Here is a 25,013-nt window from a genome sequence, read left to right on the forward strand (position 1 = left end):
CTGCAAACATGACTCAAACACACAGTCCTTGCTCAGTTTGTATTAGCAAACAGATGACAGATTGAAGTGAGTACTAGTGTGACTAAATAACATCCCACACGTGGCTATTCGTAAAGTCACAGACCTCTGCACATGATACAAGATGTTGTTTTTCTGAGCCTCTCTTCATTTTTTGTTTGGATGCCAAACACTACTTGTGTGTTCCAAGGTATACAGTAAAAATCATCGAACAGGGAGGGAGTGTGTGTGTGTTCTGCTCAGAGATACAGAGGAGAGAATGAGTTGCAGAATCAATCCTCATTTTGTGAATTAGGCCCACTTCTTTCCCAATGAAATGACCTTCATCAGTGTAAATCCAATTTGAGTTGCAAAGATTTTCATTTCCATTCTGATTGACATTACCGCAGCAGCGAATGAGGCGCAGCGGGACGGCAAAATCTATTCTGGAGGTGCATGTGATGTATGTGTGCATCGCGCATGACTTTTTCCTCCCCTGCATCTGTCACTGTCTCTTTCATCAACGTCTTCGCCTCTCTCCGTCCCTTTCCCCGCTCCTCTGCTCTCCACTGTTTCATTTAGCAACGATCACAAGCCTCCACTCATTCTGTCCTCAAGGTCGATAGACTGAAATGGAGAATATCAACTTGAGCATTTCTAATTAAATGTAAATTCCGAGTTAAAATATTCAGAGGTCACTGGGTTGAAACACTTTCCCTGCAGTGGACAGACATTAGCCCAGGACGAGCCACCAAGAAGCCCCGGAGGGTGTGTTCAGCTGCAGGGACTCGTACTGCTGCTGGTGAAGTTATTAAATTCTACGTTGATAAGATCAGGTTGATCATTAGGACCGACTTGTTAGCACGGTAGCTGTCAATCATTAGGAGGACATTAAAAACAGAGCTGGCTTTACAAGGGCTACAAATCAAGAGTCAATCATAGCAGTGTAGAACTGGTTTGAAGCACGTACACGAGGCTTTGACCTTGGCTTTTGAACTCCTGATTATCCTTTCAGGATACAAGGAAGCAGAAGTCGTGTCACTGTTAGATCGGCAAATATTAGCAATAGACTTAGAATAAATATGTCAGCATCACAGCATTTAGTTTTATTTGTTTAGCATTTAGAATTGCCCTCTTTGTTGGTTCAAGTCAAGGTCGGAGAAGCTGTTTGCCGGCTGAAGACATAAATCCAACCGTTCCCCATCAAACTGTTGATCTTGCTTTTTCCTCAGAGTTAATGTTTGACTCCACCTCCCTAAATGCTGGCTGTAAGGCCTGTTTGATACCAGACACACACCCACACACACCACCCTGTGTTGAAATAGCCTCTTTGTGAGCACCTGAATACCAGGTATGTTTGCTTTTGAAACCTGAAATGAATGGCATCCCATCGCACACATCCATAAATGGAGAGATTAATGAAGGTGGCTGCTGAGTTACTGAGTCACTGAAAGACCTTTGAGGCTCCGTGGCTTCATCCTGTTGGACTAAAATCAGCCAGGAATCGTGATTCCTTCTTGTGTTGGTGCTGTTGTTTTCCAAGATGCAGCACTGCTGTTTTCCACCTTCTGGGTTAGTCACACTAACATGGATGTATTCCCTGTTTGCCCCCCCCCACCCATGTTAAATGCAGCAGGCAGAGCTCAGCGTGACCGAGCAGTTGCTAAAGTTGAGTATCAGACTTGAAAACTTGCCTCAACCTACTTAACGAGAAATAAATAATAAAGAAAAACAACAGATAAGCAACATGAGTTAGAACCCCTCAAGGTAAAGATTCCTGTAATCTAATGGATTATTTTAAGCGTACAGGGTTTACAGGCTGGGATTGCCTCGAGCTTTTAAACCTAAAACGGAATCTTTTGTGTTTAAATGACCCTCGTGTTCCTTCTCCTCTGCAGAGTTGTGCGTTATCGGTGTTATCATCTCTGCTGCAGGAAAAGTGAAACGCGTCTGTGTTTCTGCCTCAAGCCAACAACAGCTAGACATCTCCCTCGACAACGGTGCACGTCTGCCACGCACTCCAGCAGCCGCGCACCGCCTCTGCATGCCGAAACGCACCACTCCTCGCAGCCGCCGTCGTTTGCCTCCCGTCTCCCGTTGCGGTTTTATCCGCTCCAATTCATTTTAGCGGGGGCCAGATGTGGAAGTGGAGCTTTGTGTGTGTGTGTGTGTGTGAGCTTGTGCTAATTTGATGGGCAGTGTTTACACCTCTTCTTAGCCCTAATCCAACCACAACGGAGTCAAAGTTTTCTGCAGATTTAAACTGGAATGAGAAGAGGAAGGTCCAATAAATCTAAAAACAAGAGAGTTTGGGACATCTTATGGCTGCAGTCGTCCAGGCAACCTGAACCCAAACTCAGTCAAATGCCAAAGCCGAACAGGCCCCCTTGATTCTGTGGTCAGAACATCGATGCGTTTCTTTTTAGAAATCAATCTGCGTTGCTTTCGTTTCATTTGATGTTTTTGTATTATTAAACTTGCGTAATTTTAATCAAGGGTAAAATTAGATTAATCTACACTCCCCGAGGCATCAGTGCGTGTGATTCCTGGATTAGAACTTGCATTATCTTTTGTTTTCGTGCAACCTGTGTGTGACGTTAAAACAAAGGCATTATAATTGTGTCGTCCCATCTCCAGCTATTCACAGAGGGATTTTGAAAGTGTGTTGTGTCTTCAAGGTCACCGGTGATGGCGGGCGGACTGTTTGCCGTGGACAGGAAGTGGTTCTGGGAACTGGGAGGCTATGACACGGGTCTGGAGATCTGGGGAGGAGAACAGTACGAGATCTCCTTCAAGGTACAAGAATGTTCGGATCATATTAGTTTTTTTGTGTGTCATTTACAAATTAGGCACAATCGTAATTTAGAACAGATTTAGCGCTCAGATGCAGTTGAAATATCTACCTTGACATGCATTTATTTTAGTCCCTCCTTGTGATGTTCCATTTCTTCATGAGGAACTCTGTAAAGATGTAGCAACTGTCTGTGGAGCATTCCTCATCGCGGTTTCATCTCATGTTTCAGTCATTTGAGCCAAATGGGCTCTGCTGCATGTTAAATGATGCTCTTGTCTGGTACTTCAGTCTCTATTATTCTACAACATCTCCATAACTGCTGCCAGTTGTTCAACATGTGGAAAAACTCTCCCCGTCTCTTCGCTCTGAACAGACGCCAATGACGACCATAATAATTAATTGATCACAGCTTTTTCCTCGTCTCGCTCAATTAAGCAAATGTTGCTGCCGGGAGTGTGATGTGATTGGACATATTGCTGCGGTGGGATGTTAAACAATTCAGATTAGGAAGAAACTTGCAGCAAACTAAATCTTTTAAAAGTATTACAACGACTCCACCTGCAACTTATTGTAATTGGATTCAGAATTGGATCTGGCTGTTGGGTTAATAAAAGCCCAGGGATGCATCTGTGAGCCCTAAACCTCTGGGGAGGGGGGGGGGGGGCAAAGACCTGGAATTTTCAGTAGTAACTGGAAGCAGAGGCAACTTAAGCTCATCCTATTTTTAAATCATCATAATAGTTTTTTTTTCCTGTAGCGTGATGCTGTTCTGCAGGAAACCATCTGGATTGACTCAGAACTTGAGTTGAGGTGTGTTTAAAACCCGTGAACAGTCACTGGTTAACCTCGGGGCTCTGGACTCCACTTGTTGATCCCTTCGGCAGCAAAGCGCGCCGGTTATTAAGCTCAAGTGTTTCAGTGAGGGATAAAGACGATTGGAAGGGTTCGTCAGAGGCAGGTCAGACGTTCCCTACAGCGAGATGTGGAGGAGGTGGATTCGATCAGTTACCTCCCTCAGACTGTGTTGGTTCCAGCTGGAGTGGCTTCAACAAAGTCGACAAGGAGTAATTGAAAGGAAATAGCAACCAGCTGATCTCCACTGTGGAGGCTCACTCACAGGACATACAGCGTATCACCATAGTGGAAATCATCTGCTCCGTCTGGGGAAGGGGGCAACATTTTCTCCTTTATTACTTAAACTCAGGCCCCCCTGTGACTGGTGCATGGCTGTCAATCTGAATTAAAGCACCACAGTGAGAAAATGAAATTGTGAAAGTTATTTCCCTACAGTACACCTGAGAGATTCGGGGCTCAACAGGACAGGGAGTCGACTATAAGACCGAGGAGTTCAGAGAGGAGGGTGTGCTGTGAGGTGGCAAGAAGGGTCAAGCAAAGAATGAATAACCCAGCGTGGTTGTCGTGGCACAGTAAGAAGCTTCCTGCATCAGAGTATTTCTCTGGACACTTCTCTAACATATCTAACACACATAAATACCGCCCTGGGCTCCCCCGTGGTTCAACTAAAACAGGGAATTAGGGCAGACTTCAACTGTGAGTTCGTCTTGAATCTCGGCAGGTTAACCATCACGTTCGTTCGCATATCCCGTCAAAGTCAGCCTTGCAAACAGCAACAAATTGGTAATGATATATTCTTCACATCAACACGCCGCTGACAGAAGTACGCTCAGCCAGTGTAGCCTTGAAAGGTGCCTCTGCTTTCCAAAAGTAGCGTAACAAATCCAATTCGAGTCTTTGTCGTCTAGCTAAGTATGACTGACTCGTACGTGTGTTTGCAGCCTGCAGAGGGAACATCAAAGGGCTTGTGAGGAACCTCAGCCAGAGGTTTTATTAATAGAGTTGTAAAAGCTGCAGATGCTAACTGCGCACCTCCACTCTGGCTTTTATTACCTCTCATCTTTGTCCGTCCGTGATTACACTCTATCTCAGCCATCCTCTCACTCATTATGTCCGCGGGTTCATGCTCTCTGTCTCTGCTTGTTTGATCCCTGCGTCGCTGCAGGTCTGGATGTGCGGTGGTCGCATGGAGGACACCCCCTGCTCCAGGGTAGGACACATCTACAGGAAGTACGTCCCCTACAAAGTTCCCGGCGGGGTCAGCCTAGCCAGGGTGAGTCCCTAGCACATTTTGTGCTTTTTATGTTGAACACCTCGAGGTCCAACGTGGTCGTGTGTGTGTGAGTGTGTTCACAGAAGACTAAATCAGGGTTGAACAGGGTTCCCATCAGTTGGCATGAATCTGCTTGGTGTGTTCCGTCTGTTGATGCTGTTTGCACAGAATAAAGAAGAAGGTCAACAGAGGAAATCTCAATGAACTGAGCAGTGAGGGGCGAGCGTGTGTGCGTGCATGCTTGTGCGTGCAGAGCTGCCTCATTTTCAAGTCTGTTTAATATCGCCAGTTCTGAGGTTTGACAGCTCGGGGGGTTAGACCGGGAAGGTTTGGCTATATATACTGTATATATATATGGTATCATCTCTAGACGCGATCAGTTGTGGTTGTGCTTTCTTTGAGGAGAGGAAGATTATTGGATTCCAGAGATTCAAACAGTCATGATTATTTAGGCATTTTTAAACTCAATTCATCGGTTTCCTACTAATAGACTTGAAGTTCCAGGTGCTGCCTATGTAATGGTGCCATGTAATGAATTAGCATGTGTTTATATTATGTTACGCTACAACACCTGCATCAGGTAAAGCTGGTCCAGTCAGCGTGGAAGAGTTGGCGTCGCTGAGGTTCACTTCACCTGACAGGTGTGCGTTTTGCTGCAGGCAATAATCTCAACCAGACGTGTGTGTGTGTGTGTGTGTGGCTTTGTAGGTGCATAGCTGGAGGGAATTTTCCCTCTACATCTGTACCAATGGCCAGAAGATTTGTATTTCTACTTTACTGGGAGGCTCAGCGCACCATTTTTTTCTCACTTATTTCCCCATTCATTCCCTCCCAGCTGCTAGCATCTGTATTCTCAGACACGGTGGCTCTTTTTTTCTCCTTCTTTACACCTCACAGACTTTAGATGGATAGATTTCACATTGCTAAAGCGTAAATCTTTTATGTTCGCAATTGTCTGAGGTGAAATAAGCTGTTGAAAAAGGCGCCGGCGCTTCTTTGCTCATTGCTTACACTTTCTTTCTGCCGCTACTCTTTTTCAATCCATTCTGACATGACGTGATTTCACGCAGGCGGAATGAGCCACTCAGGGAAAATGATCGACGCTTTCTTGGGACTGAGGAGTCTCTTGTGCACAAAATCACCCGCTAAACAGGAGTTTGAGGTTTTGTTTTCGTTTTTTGCAGAACACATTTTGCGTTGTCCCCTTTTTTCCCCATTTTTGAAGATTTACTGAAGATAAGAATGACACCAAAATGTGTGACACAGTTGAGAATCAAGTCCTTTCTTCTCCCTGTAGTTTAAAAGGTTCTATCAGTTACGATTAACATGTGAGAGAGCATTACAGAAAGGAACAAGATTCTGAGGAATTTCATCTTTTCTGAAGCCGATCCGTAAATTGAGTTCAGTGTTGTAGCCGCTTCATGATTAGAGACAAGTCACTTCTATTTTTGCTCTCTCTCCCCTTCTGGGAGAGGACGACGGGTCCTGTGTGACTGGCCGCCTTCCTCCAGAGCCGCTTTGATCACTCTGTCATGTCGGATCAGTCAAAACATGAAGAACGGCAGGATGTAGCGACGGTGGCTGCGTCTGTGTTTCAATAAATAGCAGGCAGATCTGCTAACAAGCCGGTTTGACTTGTAAATTTACACTCTTCGCTGCTTCCCCCAGTCGCACAGTGGCGTCTACAAATACTGCTGCCCACAAAATATAAGTGGGCTAATTACCATGTTTAATCGCTCGAGGAAAAACAGGGATCCATAAAAATCAATTTTTACAGTGGACACAAAAAAGGCTCGATGACGTGTGGATGAAATGACTCTGCAGCTGCCCGATGGGTCAGAACAGCATAAGCTGAATGAAAGACCTCTTTGATTTTCAGAACCTGAAGCGGGTGGCTGAGGTGTGGATGGACGAATACGCCGAGTACATCTACCAGCGCCGGCCTGAATACCGCCACCTGGCGGCGGGTGACATGGCCGTCCAGAAGGATCTGAGGAGCCAGCTCAACTGTAAGAGCTTCAAGTGGTTCATGACCAAGGTGGCCTGGGACCTGCCCAAACACTACCCACCGGTGGAGCCTCCCGCCGCAGCCTGGGGAGAGGTACGACCGCCTCCTGGTCATTCTCCACCTCACTGTTCACAAAGTTCACGGTTCAAAAATCTGATCTTGTAGATCCGTAACGTGGCCAGCGGCAAGTGTTTGGAGACCAAACACTTTGCTTCAGGAAGTCCCGTTTGGATGGAGAGCTGCCTGAAGGGGCGGGGAGAGGGGGGCTGGAGCCACGGACAGGTGAGCTGGGAAATCTGGCTACTTTGTTGTCTGCAGACTGCTGCATCACCCCTCCTTGGACTCGTCTCTCCCCCCTCCTCAGGTGTTCACCTTCGGCTGGAGAGAAGACATTCGGGTTGGTGATCCCATGCACACCAAGAAAGTCTGCTTTGACGCCGTCTCCAACAACAGCCCGGTGACTCTGTACGACTGCCACGGCATGAAGGGAAACCAATTCTGGCGCTACAGGAAGGTAGGCGACGCCCACAACACTGCTGTTTCCATCCCCACTTTGTAGACGTTGGTGACGGGTGTCCTCTCCTGTCCTCTCCTGTCTCTGCAGGACAAGAGTCTGTATCATCCGGTCAGTAACAGCTGCGTGGACAGCAACCCGAAGGAGGGGCGGGTGTTCATGAACACGTGCAATCCTTCCTCCCCCAGCCAGCAGTGGGTGTTTGAGAGGACCAACGCCACCGTGCTGGAGCACTTCAACCAGGGTGCTCACTAAGGCCCCACCGCCCCTCCCCCACACAATCATAAATACTGTTGATGCCGACGACCTGCTGCTGTGAAATGGCGGTTTTTACATTGACTCGGAGCAGCCCTGAAGACAAACACCTGCCCCTCCAGGGACAGCTGAGCAGGGAGTCAGAGCGAGGCATGATGGGTACCACCGGGGGGAGGCTGGTTAAACATATCAGTCACAGGAAGTAGAGCTTTGATGTGAGGAGACTGTCTTATAACAGCATTTGCTTTGGATGGTGGTGGGTCTGTCTTTGATTTCACCTTTAATTGGAGTAATTCTGCCTCTTTTCCTCAAGCCTCCGTCTCTGCTTTCTGCCCTTCCGGCCCTCGTGTCCCATTTTTGCGTGACTGCGCGTTTGCACACCTTCATTTTCTCTCGTACACCTCTTTTGCCTCTGTCATGCTCCCCCGGGGAAGACAGGAGGTTGGTTCTCCTGCAGATCCGAAAACACGGATTTGAATCTGCTCGTCCGCCTCCTGCCGTTGTGTCTGCTGCTCCGCCCACTCCGAGTTGGAAGGTGACTTAGAAAAAAGGCGACTTCTGGTATTTCCCCATTAAATCCTTCTTTGCTTCAGCTGGCTTGAGGCTTGTTTGTTGTTATGGTGATGCTGCTGCTGGAGGAACTGCTGTCACACCTCTGATGCACCCTCACCTGCTAATCGGTCGCCGGGAACGACCTCGTTGCGCTCGGCCGGGCTGGCGGAGGTCACGTCATGGCAGGAGGCGCCTGGCTTTCCGGCTGTCCGAGGTGACTGATTCACCCCATCTGCCGAGCTGACACGTTGCTTTTAGCAAAGAGCAGGTGGGGGGTGGGGGGTGGGTCTGTGGGGGTCCGGACACATAAAGTACTTGTAATGATAAACTTGAAATCTGGGTGCCTTGTTGGTAGCTGACGTGCGTGTGTGTGAGTGTGTGTTCGTTCCAGTGATCGTTTATTCTTGAAACCTGCTGAACCTCTCTGAAACATCGGCTGAGCCTGACTTTGGTGCAGGACAGTGAAGGCACCACTTACGTGAGCGAACATGTGGACACGCTCAGACCTTGAAGGTTTTTCTCTTTCTTCCTGAATGCACTCCAGCCCTGTGAGCTGATGCTCATGTCAACGCTTCTGTCTGTCCTTTTCTTGTTTTGTCCAAAGAGTTTAATAGGAAAGTTTATAGTCTGTCCATTCTGTCCTGTTTTCTTTTGTGTTTTATTGTCAGCGTTCTCGGTTTTAAAGATTACTGGAGAATGTTTTCTGGTTGCAGCTTGTTAAAGGTGACAGTTTGCCTTTTTTTGAACAGGAACCTGTAAAAACAAATACTTTTTTGTCAGATGTGTTTGTGAAGGTACATGTCAAAGTTTCAACTATTAAGGATAGAGACACCAGTAGCTAATAAACTAAACCTACACAAATGTCCACATTTGCTCATCGCATTCGTAAAATCACACTTTAGTGTCATTCTTGTGGAACGGCAATGTGTTTTTGGCCCTATTATTTCCCAGCTCTCCCTGAGTTTAAGTTTTAGTAGCCAAACAAATGCTACAGAGTTTCTTTATTTGATGAACTCACACAGGCATCAAAACATGGTTTCATTTTTATGGAACCATAGGGTCCAATCCTGATGTGAACCACCTTCAGACCTGTAGCTAGAATAAAAATAGGATCGGCAACCTGACATCAAGAATTTGCATGGATACACACACAATAAATAAAAGCTTGTTAGCTTGGGACGAGATTGTGGACGAGGATTCAGAAACTGAGATGTGTGAAATCACAGAAGGAAATTTCTGAACGCTCATCTCCTGTCCTGCCCTCATTTGTTGAACTGCCAATCAGAATCATCTGTTACTGCCGCTCCCGCTGCCAACCGAACATGTTGAATGAACGGAATTAATTGGTCAAGATGCTGCCAACACACCAGACAAATTAGAGCGGCAGACGCTCCGATGTTCCTGCTAGCCGTTTGTTCCATCCCAGTCTGTTTAAAATTCAATTTCACAAAAGAATGGACAAAATGAAATCTCTACTAAATAAATTTCTTCATCTTGGCCAAGAGGCGAGAAAAGGCAACCAGACATGTTATAGGGATGGTGAAGAGGATTAAGCCTTCCTTTTTATGGTTAATCTGGATTTTTTTTCAGGTTGTTGCAAATGTCTTCTGCCCCCAAGTGGTCAAATCGTTATCAGCCCTTTTGGACTCCAGCCTGTCAGATTGCCTGTCTTTAGCATAATAACTATGTTATTGATCTCTCCGCCCCAGATGTCTGCTGGATTTTTAAAGTTAACTCTACATTTTGATGTTTCATTGCCCAGAAGGAACCCCGATGTTGCTCACACACCAACACGTTTCTGTCCCGAGAGCGCTTGTCTGTACAGCAAAGTGTGCAATTTCTTTTTCATAGACATGACATCACACACGTTTGTGCACATGTGAGTTCTGGCGTGCTGAAAAATATGAATTTTGTACCTGAAGCAGAAAAATGCAATTATTTTTTTCTACTGACGTCCAACTGTAAAAGTGTATTTAGATATTTAACAAAGTGTGCAATTCAAATGGACAGGTGTGATATTTTTGCTGAGACTGTACAAATAAAAGGTTTCTATATTTGGAAGAAACTCCAAAAAGCTCCTGCGTCATCTGTAAACACATCCCCAAACACATCACAGGGTTCTAAACCTGCTTCAGGCAACAAAATGTTGCAGATCTCCTTCAAACACTGATAAGCCTTCAAAACATGCACCTGTCTGGAGGTCTGGGGGTTACCTCGGCGAGGCCTGGAGGCTGATGCAGGGCTTCTCACCCAGGTGGACCAGACTGATCTCATCCCGTCATCTCTGCTGATCACCACAGCTTTCCAATCTCCTGCTGTTGTCACTTCCTGTTTGCGTCACTGCGCTTTCGAGTTAATCCCGCCCCCATTTGCCCTCCAGCAAAGCTGTTAAAGTCTGAAAGTTTGCACTTTTCCCCAATTTCTTCAACAGTGACCATTTCAGCTTCTCAAACAGAGATGATCAGAGGTTTGTTTATTTCCATGTGTTTATTTCCAGGTAATTGCCAAATAATCAGCATTCTGAGACATGTGAGCTGTAAGTGGGACCAAATTCAGGCTGTTACATTAACTGAAGCTATCCATTAGTTCCTTTAATGACCCCAACTTCATTAAAAAGGAAGAATAAAGCTAATCCAATTGTGTTCCCTCTCTGCCCAATCCGCCCTACAATTACACCACTAAATGGAAGCAGGTCTTAGTGACGGCACGTCAGCGTGTGTTTAGCTCCGACAGCTGAACTGGTTTGACAGGCTAAGATGCCGCGGAGGCAAAATTACACGTGCGCCTTTTATTTTGATTCATTTGTTGCATTTCTGCAAGTTTGCAGCAGTCAGACGGGGGGGAACGTGACCTTTGACATCACAATGGCGAGAAGCCGCGGTTTATCTTCAGGCTGGAGCTCGTTCTCGCACTGAAATGTTGACCTGCAGTTTAAATCCGCTGAAGCAGAAAACAGAACCTGCAGGATTTGGAGTTGTTGCATGTTCAGTTATGCTGGAGCGCTTCTGCAACATGCAGCGTAGTTCTCCAGAAACCTAGCAGAGTTGGAACAAACTGCAGCTTCTACAAAGAGCTTTCATTTCCACTAAAATCTCAACTACTGCCACTGATACCTGGATCGAGTGGAGACCTTCATCACAGATTTGTGAAGCCAGATTAACTTATTTGGTCTTTTTTATACCTACAGTTTCCACAGATATGCAGTTTGAATACATTAAATACCAGATGTCATGGAGATGATTGACCTGAGGTGTTCTGATCACCTCCTCGGCCACAGGTGTAGAACACCAGGCAGCACAGATGCTTCCGTAACGACCGGGTTTTTCTCAGGACCTCCACCAATTCAGTCATGGTGTTGTGAGAACTCTTATAAGGAGAGGAGGTGATAGGAGGGAAGGACAGAAAGGGTAGAGGCAAAAACATCCCGCACGCATAACCATTATGGTTTTAAAGCAAACATCATTGCAGGATGGACACAACGTGTTAAAGAATTCAAATGAACCTCAAAAGCCGCCTAAACCTGGCTTATGTGTGCAAACACTTCAGTTCATGTCAGCCTCCCAACAGAATTCAGGTGAGGACCTGCTGGCACCCAGATCAAGCCAATTACCTGCAGCTCCACTCATCATAACACACCTCGACCTCCAGAACACACACACACATACAAATGCGGATGCCAGTCAGTGTTTGACCTGCTGTCCTAAGTAGCAGAATAGAAAACATGTTAACCGAAAGGGTAAAGCTTAAAGCCTTGCTTATGAAGCGTCCCCTGATCACATCCATCAACACACTGTTGAAGACAAAAGAGCAAACATTCATTGGGTTATACAGGTGACAGACAGAAGCTATTACTGCAGAATGGGGGGGGGGGGGGGGGGGGATGAGCAGAGGTGATGAGAGGGGAGATAATAACGAAGAGCTGAGAAAATTAGGTGTGGGAAGAGGAGATGGAGAAGTTCGGCAGCCCGATACGGCGCTACGCACAAACCAAATATGTGAGGAAGAGGAGGAGTGAGGTTTATCTTTAATTACAGGAAAGTGAGAATGGCTTCCAAAACCCGCACGGAAGACGTCAAAACTTTTATTCCAGATTTCAGATGGATCCTGCAATTTCTATTCGTGGTTCAGAGTCATTTAGAGCGACCATGTCGATTTGTGTAATTCATGATATATTTGTGAAAGCAGCGGCCTCAGTAACACAAAAGGAACCAATAAATAGGAAACCCAGTTTTATGATAATGATCCTCCGTTCCAAATATCTGTCAGCCTTTCTGACGACAGAACACGGTGAAAGATGATACTTGTCTTCATCTGTTTATCTGGGTTGCCATGGCAACTGTTCCGACAAGCAACAGAAGACCCCTATAATTCCTAATTGTGAGCAGTTTTTTCCACGAGAAGTAGAAAGGGACGATGGTGAGGAAGCTCGACCCTGTTGCCAGCCTGCGTGTGGCGGTCAGACTCGATGCCGCGTCTCTGTGATTCCTCTGACTGGTTCTCAAACGCTTCAGCTCCGCTGCCTCCTCCTGTCAAAGGTCAGCTTTATCCACGCTCACCTATATCCACACCTGTCATGTGATGTCCAGAAGAGCCAGTGAAGCTCTGTCAGGGGTCGTTCATCAATAATAAGACAAAGGTTTCAGGTGCGAGTTAAACCCAGACTGGCAGGAAGATCTCCCTGGACACAACCCAGGAACCAGAGATGTGGGGGCCACGTGACTCAAACCGCCGCCTGTGACTGATTACCACTGTGGGGAGATCCTGTCAGGTGATTACAGGCCCGGCGCCGCGCTGCTCCCCCTCTGAAGACAGTGATGAGCAAACTGTCAGACGGCTGTCACCCTCATAGCCGTTTGTCTGTCCGCCTGTCAGCCTCAAACCTGCGTCTGCCCGACGTTTACGTAAAAATTCACCCGTCTTATCTGTATAAATCATGGGGGGGGGGGGGGGGCGCACATCCCTTCACTACTAATAGGGGCAGAGAATAAATACACAAGTCTTCAGATGGCAAAATGGGAGATTCGGATTAAAAACTGAGAGGAAAACAAAGCAGAGAGCAGCAGGTTTTTGGTCTCTGGTTTGCTTGGATTACAGTCAAGGAGGAAATAACAGCTGCGATGGTCTCTGTAGATTCTGTCTGAGGATGAGAGGCAAAGTTTTAGGTGAATTTCAGAGAGGGAACATTGGATCGAGCAACCGATTCTGAGCTGAGAGGGAACAAAGATGTCCAGAAAAATGAAAGTTTCTGTTACACCGAGGAAATCCTTTCAATGTCGCTGAAGGTGTTCTGGCTTTTTCTGTCTGTTATCCACAATGCTAAAAATGTGCTGGTCTGAAGAGGTTTGGACACATATTTTCAATATTTTTGCAGCACCAAAATAAATTACTGATCAGACTGATTGAGGTGCCGTACATCCGCTGTTCTGAAGAACGTTCTGCAGCAGACTTTCATCCCACGGACGATGAGATGAGCAGAGAAGAGAGGAGACGGGTGTGGGAAGCAACGGGATGAAGCGTGCATCTGGAGGAGAGTCAATTCCCCTGGAACATGTTGGTTTGTTCTAGGTGCAGTTTGTGTGCAGGAGGAAGATCTCCCTGTGAGTCGAGTGATGCGCGCCCACAGCCGAACCTGACCCGGCCAGCATGAGTCAACGTTGGACCTTCACACCTTCCATGTGAACACCCAACTCGTGGATTCGCCTCTTCCGGCAGCCAGGCGCAGGCGGCCCCGCTCCTGATCCTCATCTGCACCACACTCCAAAGTGAAATCTGAATAAAAGCAACTCATGAATAACAATTTTCTCATTTTCTGTTGTCCCTGGTGTTTTAGGTATGAAAGCTGTGGAAAACTGAGCATGGCTTCAGCCAAAATATTTTAAAAAAAACAAGTCCGTGAATGATAATCAGATCATTGCACCAACGACCATCTGATTGGTTTGATATCCAGCTTTAATTAGATAGAATTTCAAATTCATTATTTATACATTTCTCTCTTTTTTCCCTTTGTAGCTGAGGCCTCTGAAATCTTGATCTGTGAGAGAAGAAGCTTTTTCAAACATCACACGACTGCAGTCGTTTGATGAGTTTGAGGTGTTGAGATCCATGAACAGTCAGTTGAATCAGTGAAAACTGCATAACTCGGGTCCAATTTATGCATTTCTACACAGAAAAACTGTAGTTGGAGTTTTAACAAAAGAAAATTGAACAAAATAGTGTTCTTTCCTCAGGCAGAGAACAAGTTTTCCAGAACTTTTTTGGCCCTCTCGGCCTCAGAGGAGGCGGCGCGGCTAACCCGCCCCTTCGGCCGCTCGGTCCACTCTGCCAGACGCTTCCTAAACTGATGCATAAGCTGCTAACAGCAACAGAAATAATTAAGGCTTCTGTGTTTCCCACTGTGGCTGTTGGTCTTTGTCCCTCTCAGCGGCCGTTCAGGCCCTAGCACAGCGGGCCGGATGAGCCGGACGCTCCATTATCCTGCATTCAGCTCCTGCCATTATTCACCAGCATTGTCAGCAGCTCCCTGCGTGCTTCCATCCTCCTGAATTATCAGTGTTGACATTGTTGGATTACATTCGGTGGCACAAGTCGGACCCATCAACATGGAGAAATGGTGACCCAAAAGGTAGATTTAAGTGTGTTTTTCAGGGTTCCAGTGCTATCTCTGCTCCACACTCATGTTCTCTTTTCTACAAGCATCAAAATAAAACTTATGAGAAGCAGCTGCAAAGTTTCACGTTAAATATAATTATTTTTTACTGTCTGCGGTTGTTACAAATTTGTACCGATGTTTAAAAGTCCATGTTTAATTTAGAATGAATGAACTTTAAATATTTTTTATTTTAGATAGAAAACACCAGAGGGAATCTTTGAACTGTCTTTATTAATATTTCTAGGATTTTTCTTAGAAAGTCTCAATAATATTGCCTTAATTGCTGCACTTTGGATTTGATATTAATATAATCCACGTATTTCTAAGGTGAAACAAAATGAAACAGCTCTAATTTCCCTCTGATAAGATAAGAATTTCCACTTAAACAAAAAAATAATACTATCCAGACAAATGCTTTGAATAATAACCAGAAGAACTGAGCCGAAAACACAGGAAATGGTTTGGACGGTTGTATTTTTGTTACATTAGCGTGAACAATGACATGAACATTAATCCTCGTGTGCAGCTACCTGTCGTGTCACTGTCGTTGCTACGTCGACAGTCGGTCAGCGCAGTGAGATATGATCAGGTCAGCAGTCGGAAAGAGGAATGATGATGGTGTCAGAAGGTGCCAGATCTGTCAGACAGGGGGGAGAAATCAGCGTGGCAGCGCCACCCCGAGGCGGGGAGGGTGAACAACACTCAGTCACACGTGTAAACAATAACATCAATGGCATGGCATCATTTATTTTATTATCTTGAATATTCCTGACTGTACCAACAGGATTTGAGTTCAGCAAGGAGCTGGATGATGATACTCCACGTGATTCTGTCCATGCATTGATGCTACAATCATAAATTTCAAATAACTTTCTGGAGTCACACATGCTGCAGTCAGGAAAAACACCTCTGCTTTAGCTGTTTTCGACATCCCCCTGGCTGAATGCTTCCAGAAAACATTGTACAACTGCTCACTCAGCTGTCAAAATAGCAGGGAAACCACAAGCACGTCAACGCTGAACAGATTAGACTTCATGTGATTTGTGCTTTCACAGTGTGACCATCTAAATTTCCAGGCAGCAGCAGGGTTTTCTTCAAGGCACTGCTGCCAGTCACTGGAGGGCAATTTGGACTGCACACAATAAAGTTAATGCCACATTTAGTGGATTTTTTTTAAATGAATAAGAAGCCAAAAATGTCTGTTTCTGAATTCTCTTGAATCTAGAGACTTTACACTTCTGAGAGAAGTCAGATAAATGCTTCTTTTATATGCAGTTACTGATTCCTGTTCTTGAAGAGAAGAATTTATATTTCTATTTAGTTTTCATGTTCTATATTACATGAATTTTCATTTAAACCTATAGTGCAGCCAATGTAAAGCAAAATAAATACCTGCCAGCCGGTCAGTGTGACCGGTGTCATTGCAATACTTTGGTAAATTCCACCATGTGAGGATCATTTAATGCTAGAATCTGTCTTTTGTGTGGAAGAGGTGAGTGGAAGGATGGGTTGTAAAGACAAGGCCAAGGAATTCTTATCAGCAAACCAGTGTAAACGCTGCAGTGTGCCTGTACAAGAATATTGAATTATCTCACATCTGAATCCGAAGGCTGCAGATATTTGTTCGTTCCCTTTTGCTGTATTTTTGCTTGTAAACCTCTGAAACTTTAACATTAGCTTTCATGGCGCCACAATCATATATTAAGGGGCAACAAAGGCTCTTTTAACGGGTAATAAACAGAAAAAATCACACAGGATAATGAATTTTTAATCGCCTAATACTTTGGTCATAATCTCATTCATGGCTCCATCTGGTTTTTCATGTCACATAAACCCTGGAGACAAATTAAGACTTTCATCACCTCATCTGCCTCTCAGGGAGAGCCAGAGGGAACATTTAATGACACAATATGCCACGCAACACCATCTCATTCAGGCTGAGAGTAAACCCCAACATCACGCGGCCTGAGTGTGAAGCCTGAAAGTAAAGGTAGAAATTTTGGTTTTTCCAGCCTCGCAGGGTCTGAGCTACTGCAGTCGTACTCACCGACTCCTCCGCCCGAGACAATGAGAGAATCGATCAAACGCAGCAACAGAAGACGCTGTTTTGTTGAGAGCAACAGATCTGAGAGCAGGCTGAGTTTTAAGGCCCATTACTGCCACGTTTGCGTGTTAAAGCTCAGCTGCGGGGTGAACGCCGGACTCCAATCCGTCGATTAAAGATGCCATGCAATTATTTCTGTCACATTCCATAATGTCTCCCCCACCGGACAAAAGCACCGCGGTTATTCCAGTTATTCCGCAAGGATTCTGACTCCGTGGATTCGATGGGTTTGTAGCTGTGTGTTTGTGTGTTATTCCGTGAATAGGAGCCTTTTTTGAAGCGGGGTTCCCACCCAGGCAGGTGAGCATGTGTGTGAGCTTGTGACAGCTCGCTGCCTGCACTTCAGTCCTGTTGTCTTCAGAATTCTATTGAAGCGCTCCAAACACAGCAGGTGTGAAAGCACCTTGGATCCGCGCTGGAATGGATTAGAACAGTCATTCAGACAGAAACAACGTGACCACACAATGAAAATACCTGCAGGTTTGGGAGACTTCTTTCATTCTGATTAGCTTCTATTGATTCAGAGAACTATAATTTCTTTTTATTAGATTTAGTCTCTGTGTTTATTGGGTCCAGGAGCCTTTTTTTGTTCGAAGGTTTAAAGCTGTCCTGGTTCTTTTTCAATCACATTTTTTGATTGAGTTGTTAAGCTTTTTCTTCTTGTTTAGAGCCCCTAGGCACCTTGCCTTTTTTTATAAATACATCACAGGAAGGTGGGCTTTTGTTCTTTTAAACTGAGTGAATGAGAGTTTCAATACAAAGCTGAAATGTTGCTGAAAGCAGAGAGAAACTCAGAGTTTGTCCGAAGAAATTGCATATGATTGACAGGGTGAATCACAGGCCGGCAAACTGGTTTCCAGTCCATTAATTTGACTGGAGGGCTGCAGGAAGTGAAAAGAGCAACAACACAAAAAAAAGAGGCTGTGGAATTCATCAGTGCGCTTGGCTGTGTTTTGTGTATTTTTATGACCCACAACCACCCACATTGTTTAGATCATGGACTTTTAAAAACATAGCAGCAGCTATTGTTAATGTTTAATGTATGAGACCTTCCTCTTGATCCCACAGATAGGCCAAGGTCATTTGGAAGGTCAACTACAGCCGACCTTAAGAGAAAAACTAAAAAATACATAAGCAAATATCAAAAACATGTTGGTTTTTAATGGACTATAAATTGTTCTTATACAGTTTCCAGCTTCAGGACCACGGACAGCGATCAGAACCCAAAAAGGAAAATTCAAAACTCATCTTGAAACGGAACGAACCATCTGAGTTGGGACCTTGACACAGCCGGTCCTTCATGCTGTCTACATTATCAGAGTCGTCTGAACAATCTTCATATTCCTCCCGATAATTCACCACCATTTCCATCAAAATATCATAAATGACATTAGGTACTCTTTTCAATTCCACCAAACCCCCTTTCATCAAAATAATGTCATTCATTTCTGATTATTTGGCCGATAAACCAATCCAACAGTTAAACTCCCCTTAGCGCTGCGCTGCAGGAACCCTCGGACAGAGAGGCTGCAGAGCTGGTCTGTCAAACGCATCCCGGAGGACTTTCTTCCTCGCCAACCTTCCAAACTGACGGCGAGTGAGTTTAACGAGACGCGGCTCCCGACGAGGATCGTCTCATCTCTGACAGAGAGAGTCGGCTGCAGGTCACGGAGAGTTCAGGTGAGAAAAGAGACATTTAAGTGTGTCCGACAGCACATTTATCTTTTTAACAGCACAGACGATGGCACAATCAGGCACAGACCAGAAGAGGAGTGGGAACGGTCTTAAACTGGGATTGCTTGTCTTGGAATGTGTACTCTCAATGATTAAAAAAAGGGTGTGGTTGATCGCGATGGTCTAAATTTATTGGATACTTTCTTAGATAATAAAGACAAAAAAATGGATCGGTCGCAATTGAATAAAAACATGCATGACAAATCACTGGAGGAATCACAGATGTTTTGATTCTGGTCCCTGCACTGTAGCAATAGTAAGCTTAGCTTCACAGGGGGTTTTTGGGGTGGTTTTTTTTGCTATTTTGTCATATCAAAACTGAGTTTCAACAGCGTGATTTGAACTTGTTCAACAATGTCCTGTTTTAGTTTAAGCAGCCAGATAAACTGAAGTGAGACTCTCATCGTTGTTACATGAGGATAGGCTGAAAACACAAATGTGGAAACATAAAGAACATTTAGCAAAATAAAAATAATAAAATACCACCATATTGGGAGTGGGTGTGAGCAGTTTGCCCTCCTGCCATTTGTGATATTCATATCAGCATCACCACTTTAAAAAACCCTCTGTAAATGAGGCTGATTGAATCTCAGTTAGCTTTGGGATTTGGCTCTTTCCTCTACGATTCAAGTGGGCAGCAGCGTCTCCTCTGAAGCTCCCAACTCCAGTTTTACTGTAACTCCAGCAGTAATGAGGCCGAATCATGAGCCATGAAAATCAATAAGGAGCCCCCGCTGTGGGCCCTGACAAGTTGTTTTTTCTTTTTAATTTAGTGAAAAGTGTCTGCTTTCATCAGCATTTGGAAGCCGAGACGGACACGGCAGAGTCTGCGCGTTGTGATGTGATGAATCGCAGTAATAATCTTTGTAAACACTTCTAAACTAACAGCTGTAAAATAGTAATAACAAGGACAGCGTCATCATTCTAACCTTGGGCTACAAGGGAAATAATTCAGCCAGGAGCATCGGAGCTTCCTCACCATGAAGGTTAATGAAGCCCAACTAATGGGCATCTGTGGGGACATAAAAATAAATACAAATAGATTAAAAAAGGCAGAGATGTCACTGTATTGTTTGAGTGATGGCAAAAGGTGATAACGTTCAATGTTTTGAATTGCTATTTATTTGAGCTGTCCAGCAATTAAATTTCTCCAGTGAGAAATTGAGAAGTTCTTAAATCTTAACTCATATTAATAAAGAGTTTCAGTGTATGATGATTGAGCCTGCTGCTTTTAGTTACTTGAAAGCTAAAGAGGGTCTTTATTAAGAAGCCATTCAGCAGCCGTCTCTTAGGTGAGGAGAGAGACGGAGCTCATTGATCCAGTTGTGGAAAACGCCAGAAGGGTTAAACAACCCCAAACAGTTTGTTGGCAGCAGGTAAAACAGGTTCATGAGGTGAAGGAAATGAACATTGCTCATTAAATACAGATCATTAAAGAGCCACTAGCTCATTTTAGACAGTATTGGGATATTTTGTTTTCAATATTTTCATACCTGAACCCGCCTGCAGCTCAGTGTAAAAAATACGCCTCTTTAAAGTACCTTCTGACCGTTTTGCTGTTGGATCCAAACAGAATAGAGCTGTGACTTCATATCAAACTGCAGATTGAGGGTTGAAATTGGGTGAAATTGCTGCACTTTCCACTTTGATGTGATATTCAGCCAATACTTACCAAAGTGTGGTGGAGTGTTGGGAGATTTTAAGTTTCTCAAAGCTGAAAAGTGCCTCTGTGGGGGCTCCTGTCTGAAGATTGAAGCCTTTTTAATGCTCCTTCATGTTGTTCTGGCTTTTTTTTTTATCATGACACTGAATTCACGAGAAAAACCACGTTTAACGGTCATATCTCTGGTTTCTTTGGCTTTATCATCACCAAACAGCCCAGATTTAAGCAGGTACTCCAAATGTCTACAAATAGTTGTATAATAAGTGCATTCGTGCAGAATCGGGACATGGGGGTCATTGTGAAATTGCTTCCTTTAAACATTAAATGACAGCTCGCGGTTGCTGTTTTCCACGAGGAGCTCCAGCGACAGGCTTCCCCTGATCCTGTCAACTATGTCCAGCAGCTGAAAAAGATGAGAAGGACATTGATGAAGGCAGTGCCCCTCCTTTTGTGCAGCGTTGAGCCCATCTGCTTCGCTCTGGGTCTGACTGAAGGAGCGCCATGTGCCCACTGGGACCCAGAAGCCTCTCATGTAACTCCCCACTGAGGGAGAAGGTCTCAAAGAGGAGGGAGATTTAGCTTAGGTTGCATTATCAGTGTACCAGCTCAGTTCAGAGAGGGCTATTTTAGTTCAGTGCCTTTAAGGATTACAGAGAGAGCTGCAAGAATGTCTCCCCTTTTTTCCCTATATTTTAAGCCACTAAAAGAGGAAGAAGAGAGGAATGTTTTTAATGAAAGATAGCGGAGCACGTTCAGGCATAGAGATGAGCTTTGCTTAGAGAGAGGGCGGCCATGGGTTCTCTGCTGTGAATGTTAATGAAAAATAGATTTGCTAGCAGAGAAATCTGATTAAGAGCCTGGAAGAAGGGAAAGAAAGGAAGCAGGAAATAGTAGCCGTGATCGGAAAAACACAGTAATGTTGATTTTCCGCTTACAATTCTAACGTTAAAACGATGGAGAGAGAAGGCAGGGATCCAGTTTAGCCAGCAGAAAATTCTAAATTCCACTTACGACCCCTAGAAGCCCGTGAAAGTGGTGCGAGCGCTGTTGTGTCTGACGAAAGTCCGCAGAGTTGGAAACACGGGGAGGCGATTTGTGCTGCCTTCTCCACCAGTAGGCCAAACATCAAAGACACAAAAGCACAGCAGATGCAGGCACTCGTGCGCACGAGGATGGAAAGGGTGAGTCCCGTTAGTTTCCAAGGAAGCTCCAAGTGAGGCTTGTAGAAAGAGAGACAAAACAGAGCTGTGAGTTCAATCTGATGCACTGAAAGGTGGAAACATCTGACAGTGATTTTAAGATCCAGATATCAAAATTATAATCAGTATAAGAGTTTGGAGAAAAAAATTCCAACAGAGCAAGAAATGGAAGGGAAGATGCTTCTCCTGCAGTAAATCAGCATGAGTTAACTTTCCGAGTTCTCAAAGTCTTCAGATGAGATCTCCGGGAGCATCTGGAGCTCCGGGGACTCAGGCTGCTGCGGAGACGTTAATTGAACCTCGTCTCCGCTTCCTTCTTGTGCAAGATGATCGAGGTCACAGTTACAGCGGAGTCGTGTCACGGGTAGCAAAGGGGCTAATGATGTGGTAATATCACAATTAGCACAACGCTGGAACTAATTGCATTATGATTCACACGCGGACGTGCACGGAGAGGCTTCGTGCAGCTGCCCAGACGTCAGCTCACATCTTGGATGATCCTAATCAGACAGACGATTCCGCTGTGATTGACAGGTGAAAGGGGACCAGCCGTGGTGTCGACACCACACCTGTCAATCGACAGGATGTTTTACATGAGCACAAAGGAAATGTGACCTGGGTTCTCCAAATAGGTCGGTGCTGGTCAGCCCAGGACCCATTAGACAGGCAGGAACCTCAGATAAATGAATATTGATGCCTACCATCACTCTAACCTCAATTTATCTCCTGCTCTGAACAAATGAAGGTAGAGGCGAGGCAAAGATGCAGGTGATACACACCCACTGGAAACAGGAAGATCTGAGCCTGAGCCTTTTGTCTTTTTGTCCCACTTTATTATTTGGGTTTATGATTAATTGAACCCGATTTCCTGTTTGTTGCTGTGAATTTTTCATAAGCTTTTGATTCATTTCACGCGGCTGTTTTTATTTTTATTTTCCTGGCTGGAAAGTTTCAGAGCAGTTTGTCTTCCGCCGAGCCTGCCGACAGCTTTTGTATTTTTAATCATATTTTGATGAACCTTTACACCCCCCCCCCCCCCCCCAAAGATATGTGTTTAAGGAGAAAACAAAAACAGAATCATTTCACCAATGACAATAAACATATTGTAGCTCAAAGGTTTTTATCAGTTTCTTTGCGAACGTTAGAAATCACCCAAATAAACTGAGAGCTCCTTAAACTTTTCTTAAATTCTGAGACGAGTCAGCTGTCGAGGGACCTGACAGCTGATCGGTCTCTTCATGAAAAGAGAATGACCTCGGCTGACCAGTGAATGAAAAATGGTTGATTAAAACAAAACGAAGTAAAATTTTCAACGTTAGCGCATGGCTGATCGAAGGCTCTAATGAGGTGGGACGGACAGATGGACGAGTGTCCTCTCCATAAAAGTCGCTCCTTTGCTAATGAGCCAAAAGTTCTCCTTGGCTAACTGACAGAGGGGACGGAAAAGCAGTTGCGGATCCTTAACCTCTCACACATGAAGGAAACTGCTATAAGACTTCTGAATCTAACCTAAAAGGCAAGTGACCAAAGCCCACTACTGAATTTAAATAAAACACAAAACAATGAAAGGAAACAAGAAAGCAAAAAGGACAGAGGTTTTACAACAAACAGGTTTTACAGTTTTTACTTCAGAAGCAGGATAAAGTCGTCTTTAACTCTAAGCTGGGGTGGGAACGTTTAAGAGCTGATTTCTGTCACTTTGGAGGGACAGCAGCAAAACCCAGGTGTTTTCTTTTAATCCAGCGAGCACCGTTCCTCTCCCAGGAGCAAAGCTCTCCCAGGCTGTTTGTAAAAGCCTGCTAAACCTCCTTGTTTATACCCATTAAACCTTCATGAGTCACCTTCCTTCGAGGCAGAACCAGACACAACAAGCAGATAAATGCAGAGACGGACAATAAAAAGGAGGGAAATAAAAGGTGGAAAGAGGAGGAGGGATAGAAATGAGCAGACCCGGCGCTCCGGGCGGAGCTCAGCAGAACGCCACAGAACTACAGTAGCTGTTTGAACCCCTGACCCAGAATAATCCCTTCAGTTGCTTGACTGGGTGTGGAAGGAACCTTTCTCCTCCCACTTTCCCCTCAACAAAAATCTCATATCGGCGTGAATATTAGCGGTTTGTGTTAGCATAAAGTACAGCTTGTCTTCCAGGCATTGGACACTGCAAAGCGCTCATCAATTTTCATGGATTTTAAAGCAACGGCACCCTGAAACGCGGGCTTCATGCAGCTCTGCATAACAAAGGAATAGACTTCTAGAGAGAAAAGGATGCAAAGATCCTTCCTTTTGCTACAGTCACAGCGAAGTACCGCTGCAGAAGAACATGGCTGAAGGACACAAACTCCCTCAATATTACAAATGTAGAACACACATTATTGGAAAATGGATTCAGTTCAGTGACCTTTTCTCTCTTCTCAGCATCTTTTTTGTCATGTTTTGCTGGAATTTTGGGTCATGTCAACAATCATATGTGGCCTCCAACAGCCTTCAGGCAGTTTTCTGGGCCGGTTCTTCCATCTGCTCACATCATCTATTCTGATCAGTTTTATTCTCAGCATCCTGCGTTTTGGACTGAATTCTTAAACCAATAAAATTTTATTGTCACTATAGAATCTTGCAATGCTGCTCAGTGGGATCGTCAGTGGAGACTTTCTGCAAATTTCTGGAATGTTTTTGAAAAGTCATTTTCTTCCCGACACGCGCTGCGGGCAGGCTCCCCACGGTGTCTCTGGGTCACCACCCTGCGGAGGACTTTCAGCATTTCCAGCATGGAGGAGAGCCTGAGGCAGGCTGAGAACATGAATGTGTGATGACTTCTGCTCCAGGAAGAGCTGGTGGAATGTTCCCTGCAGGCTTTCTCTACCACAACCAGGACAACTGATTTAGGAAAATGTTTCTCAATTCTTTCTCTCTGTCTTCATTAATTTATCACTGAACCGCCATTTTAGACTGGATGATGATAATTCTTCACAAAAACACATTTGTAGTTTAGTTTCGTAATGAAAATGAAAACATTTCCTTCCTTTAAATGGAAAACAAGCATTATCCAAATGCACGAAGGAATAAAAACAATGGATTGATTGACGAGGTTGTGCCCAGTCTGGGGCCGCATGGGTGATTATTTTCCTGGATAGTTCCCTCAAAGTTTGTTGTCTATGGCACCGATGCGTCCGACCACCTGCTGTGATCACAATGATCTGCCGTCAGCAGGATAATTGCACAACGACAGAACCATGAAACAGATCTGCAGCTGTTTCCTGCAGCTGTTTGGAGGCAGAAAACATGCGCATTCATTAGCCAATTAAACTTTACCGGTCTCCCGGTAAACAAGTGTTTTTGCATGAAATTAATCTCAAACAAACGGAACAAAACAAGATTTTTTTGGAAAAAAGTATGCCTATCATGCTTTTTTGAGTGAT

At 44.8% G+C, this 25,013-nt stretch overlaps 1 protein-coding gene across 1 annotated transcript in view; it reads left to right on the forward strand.

Moving 5' to 3' along the window:
• The window catches only part of LOC130537393 (polypeptide N-acetylgalactosaminyltransferase 10-like), a 36,369-nt gene extending 26,047 nt beyond the window's left edge, over window positions 1–10,322 (forward strand). Inside the window, exons 7-12 of the mRNA XM_057054196.1 lie at window positions 2,676–2,793; window positions 4,812–4,919; window positions 6,799–7,020; window positions 7,093–7,209; window positions 7,292–7,441; window positions 7,532–10,322. Coding sequence (XP_056910176.1) covers window positions 2,676–2,793; window positions 4,812–4,919; window positions 6,799–7,020; window positions 7,093–7,209; window positions 7,292–7,441; window positions 7,532–7,696 — 880 coding nt within the window. The 3' untranslated portion in view covers window positions 7,697–10,322. The remainder of the gene's footprint in view (window positions 1–2,675; window positions 2,794–4,811; window positions 4,920–6,798; window positions 7,021–7,092; window positions 7,210–7,291; window positions 7,442–7,531) is intronic.
• The last annotated feature ends 14,691 nt before the right edge of the window (window positions 10,323–25,013 follow it).

This window comes from Takifugu flavidus, chromosome 14, assembly GCF_003711565.1.
Source record: "Takifugu flavidus isolate HTHZ2018 chromosome 14, ASM371156v2, whole genome shotgun sequence".
Lineage (NCBI taxonomy): Eukaryota > Metazoa > Chordata > Actinopteri > Tetraodontiformes > Tetraodontidae > Takifugu > Takifugu flavidus.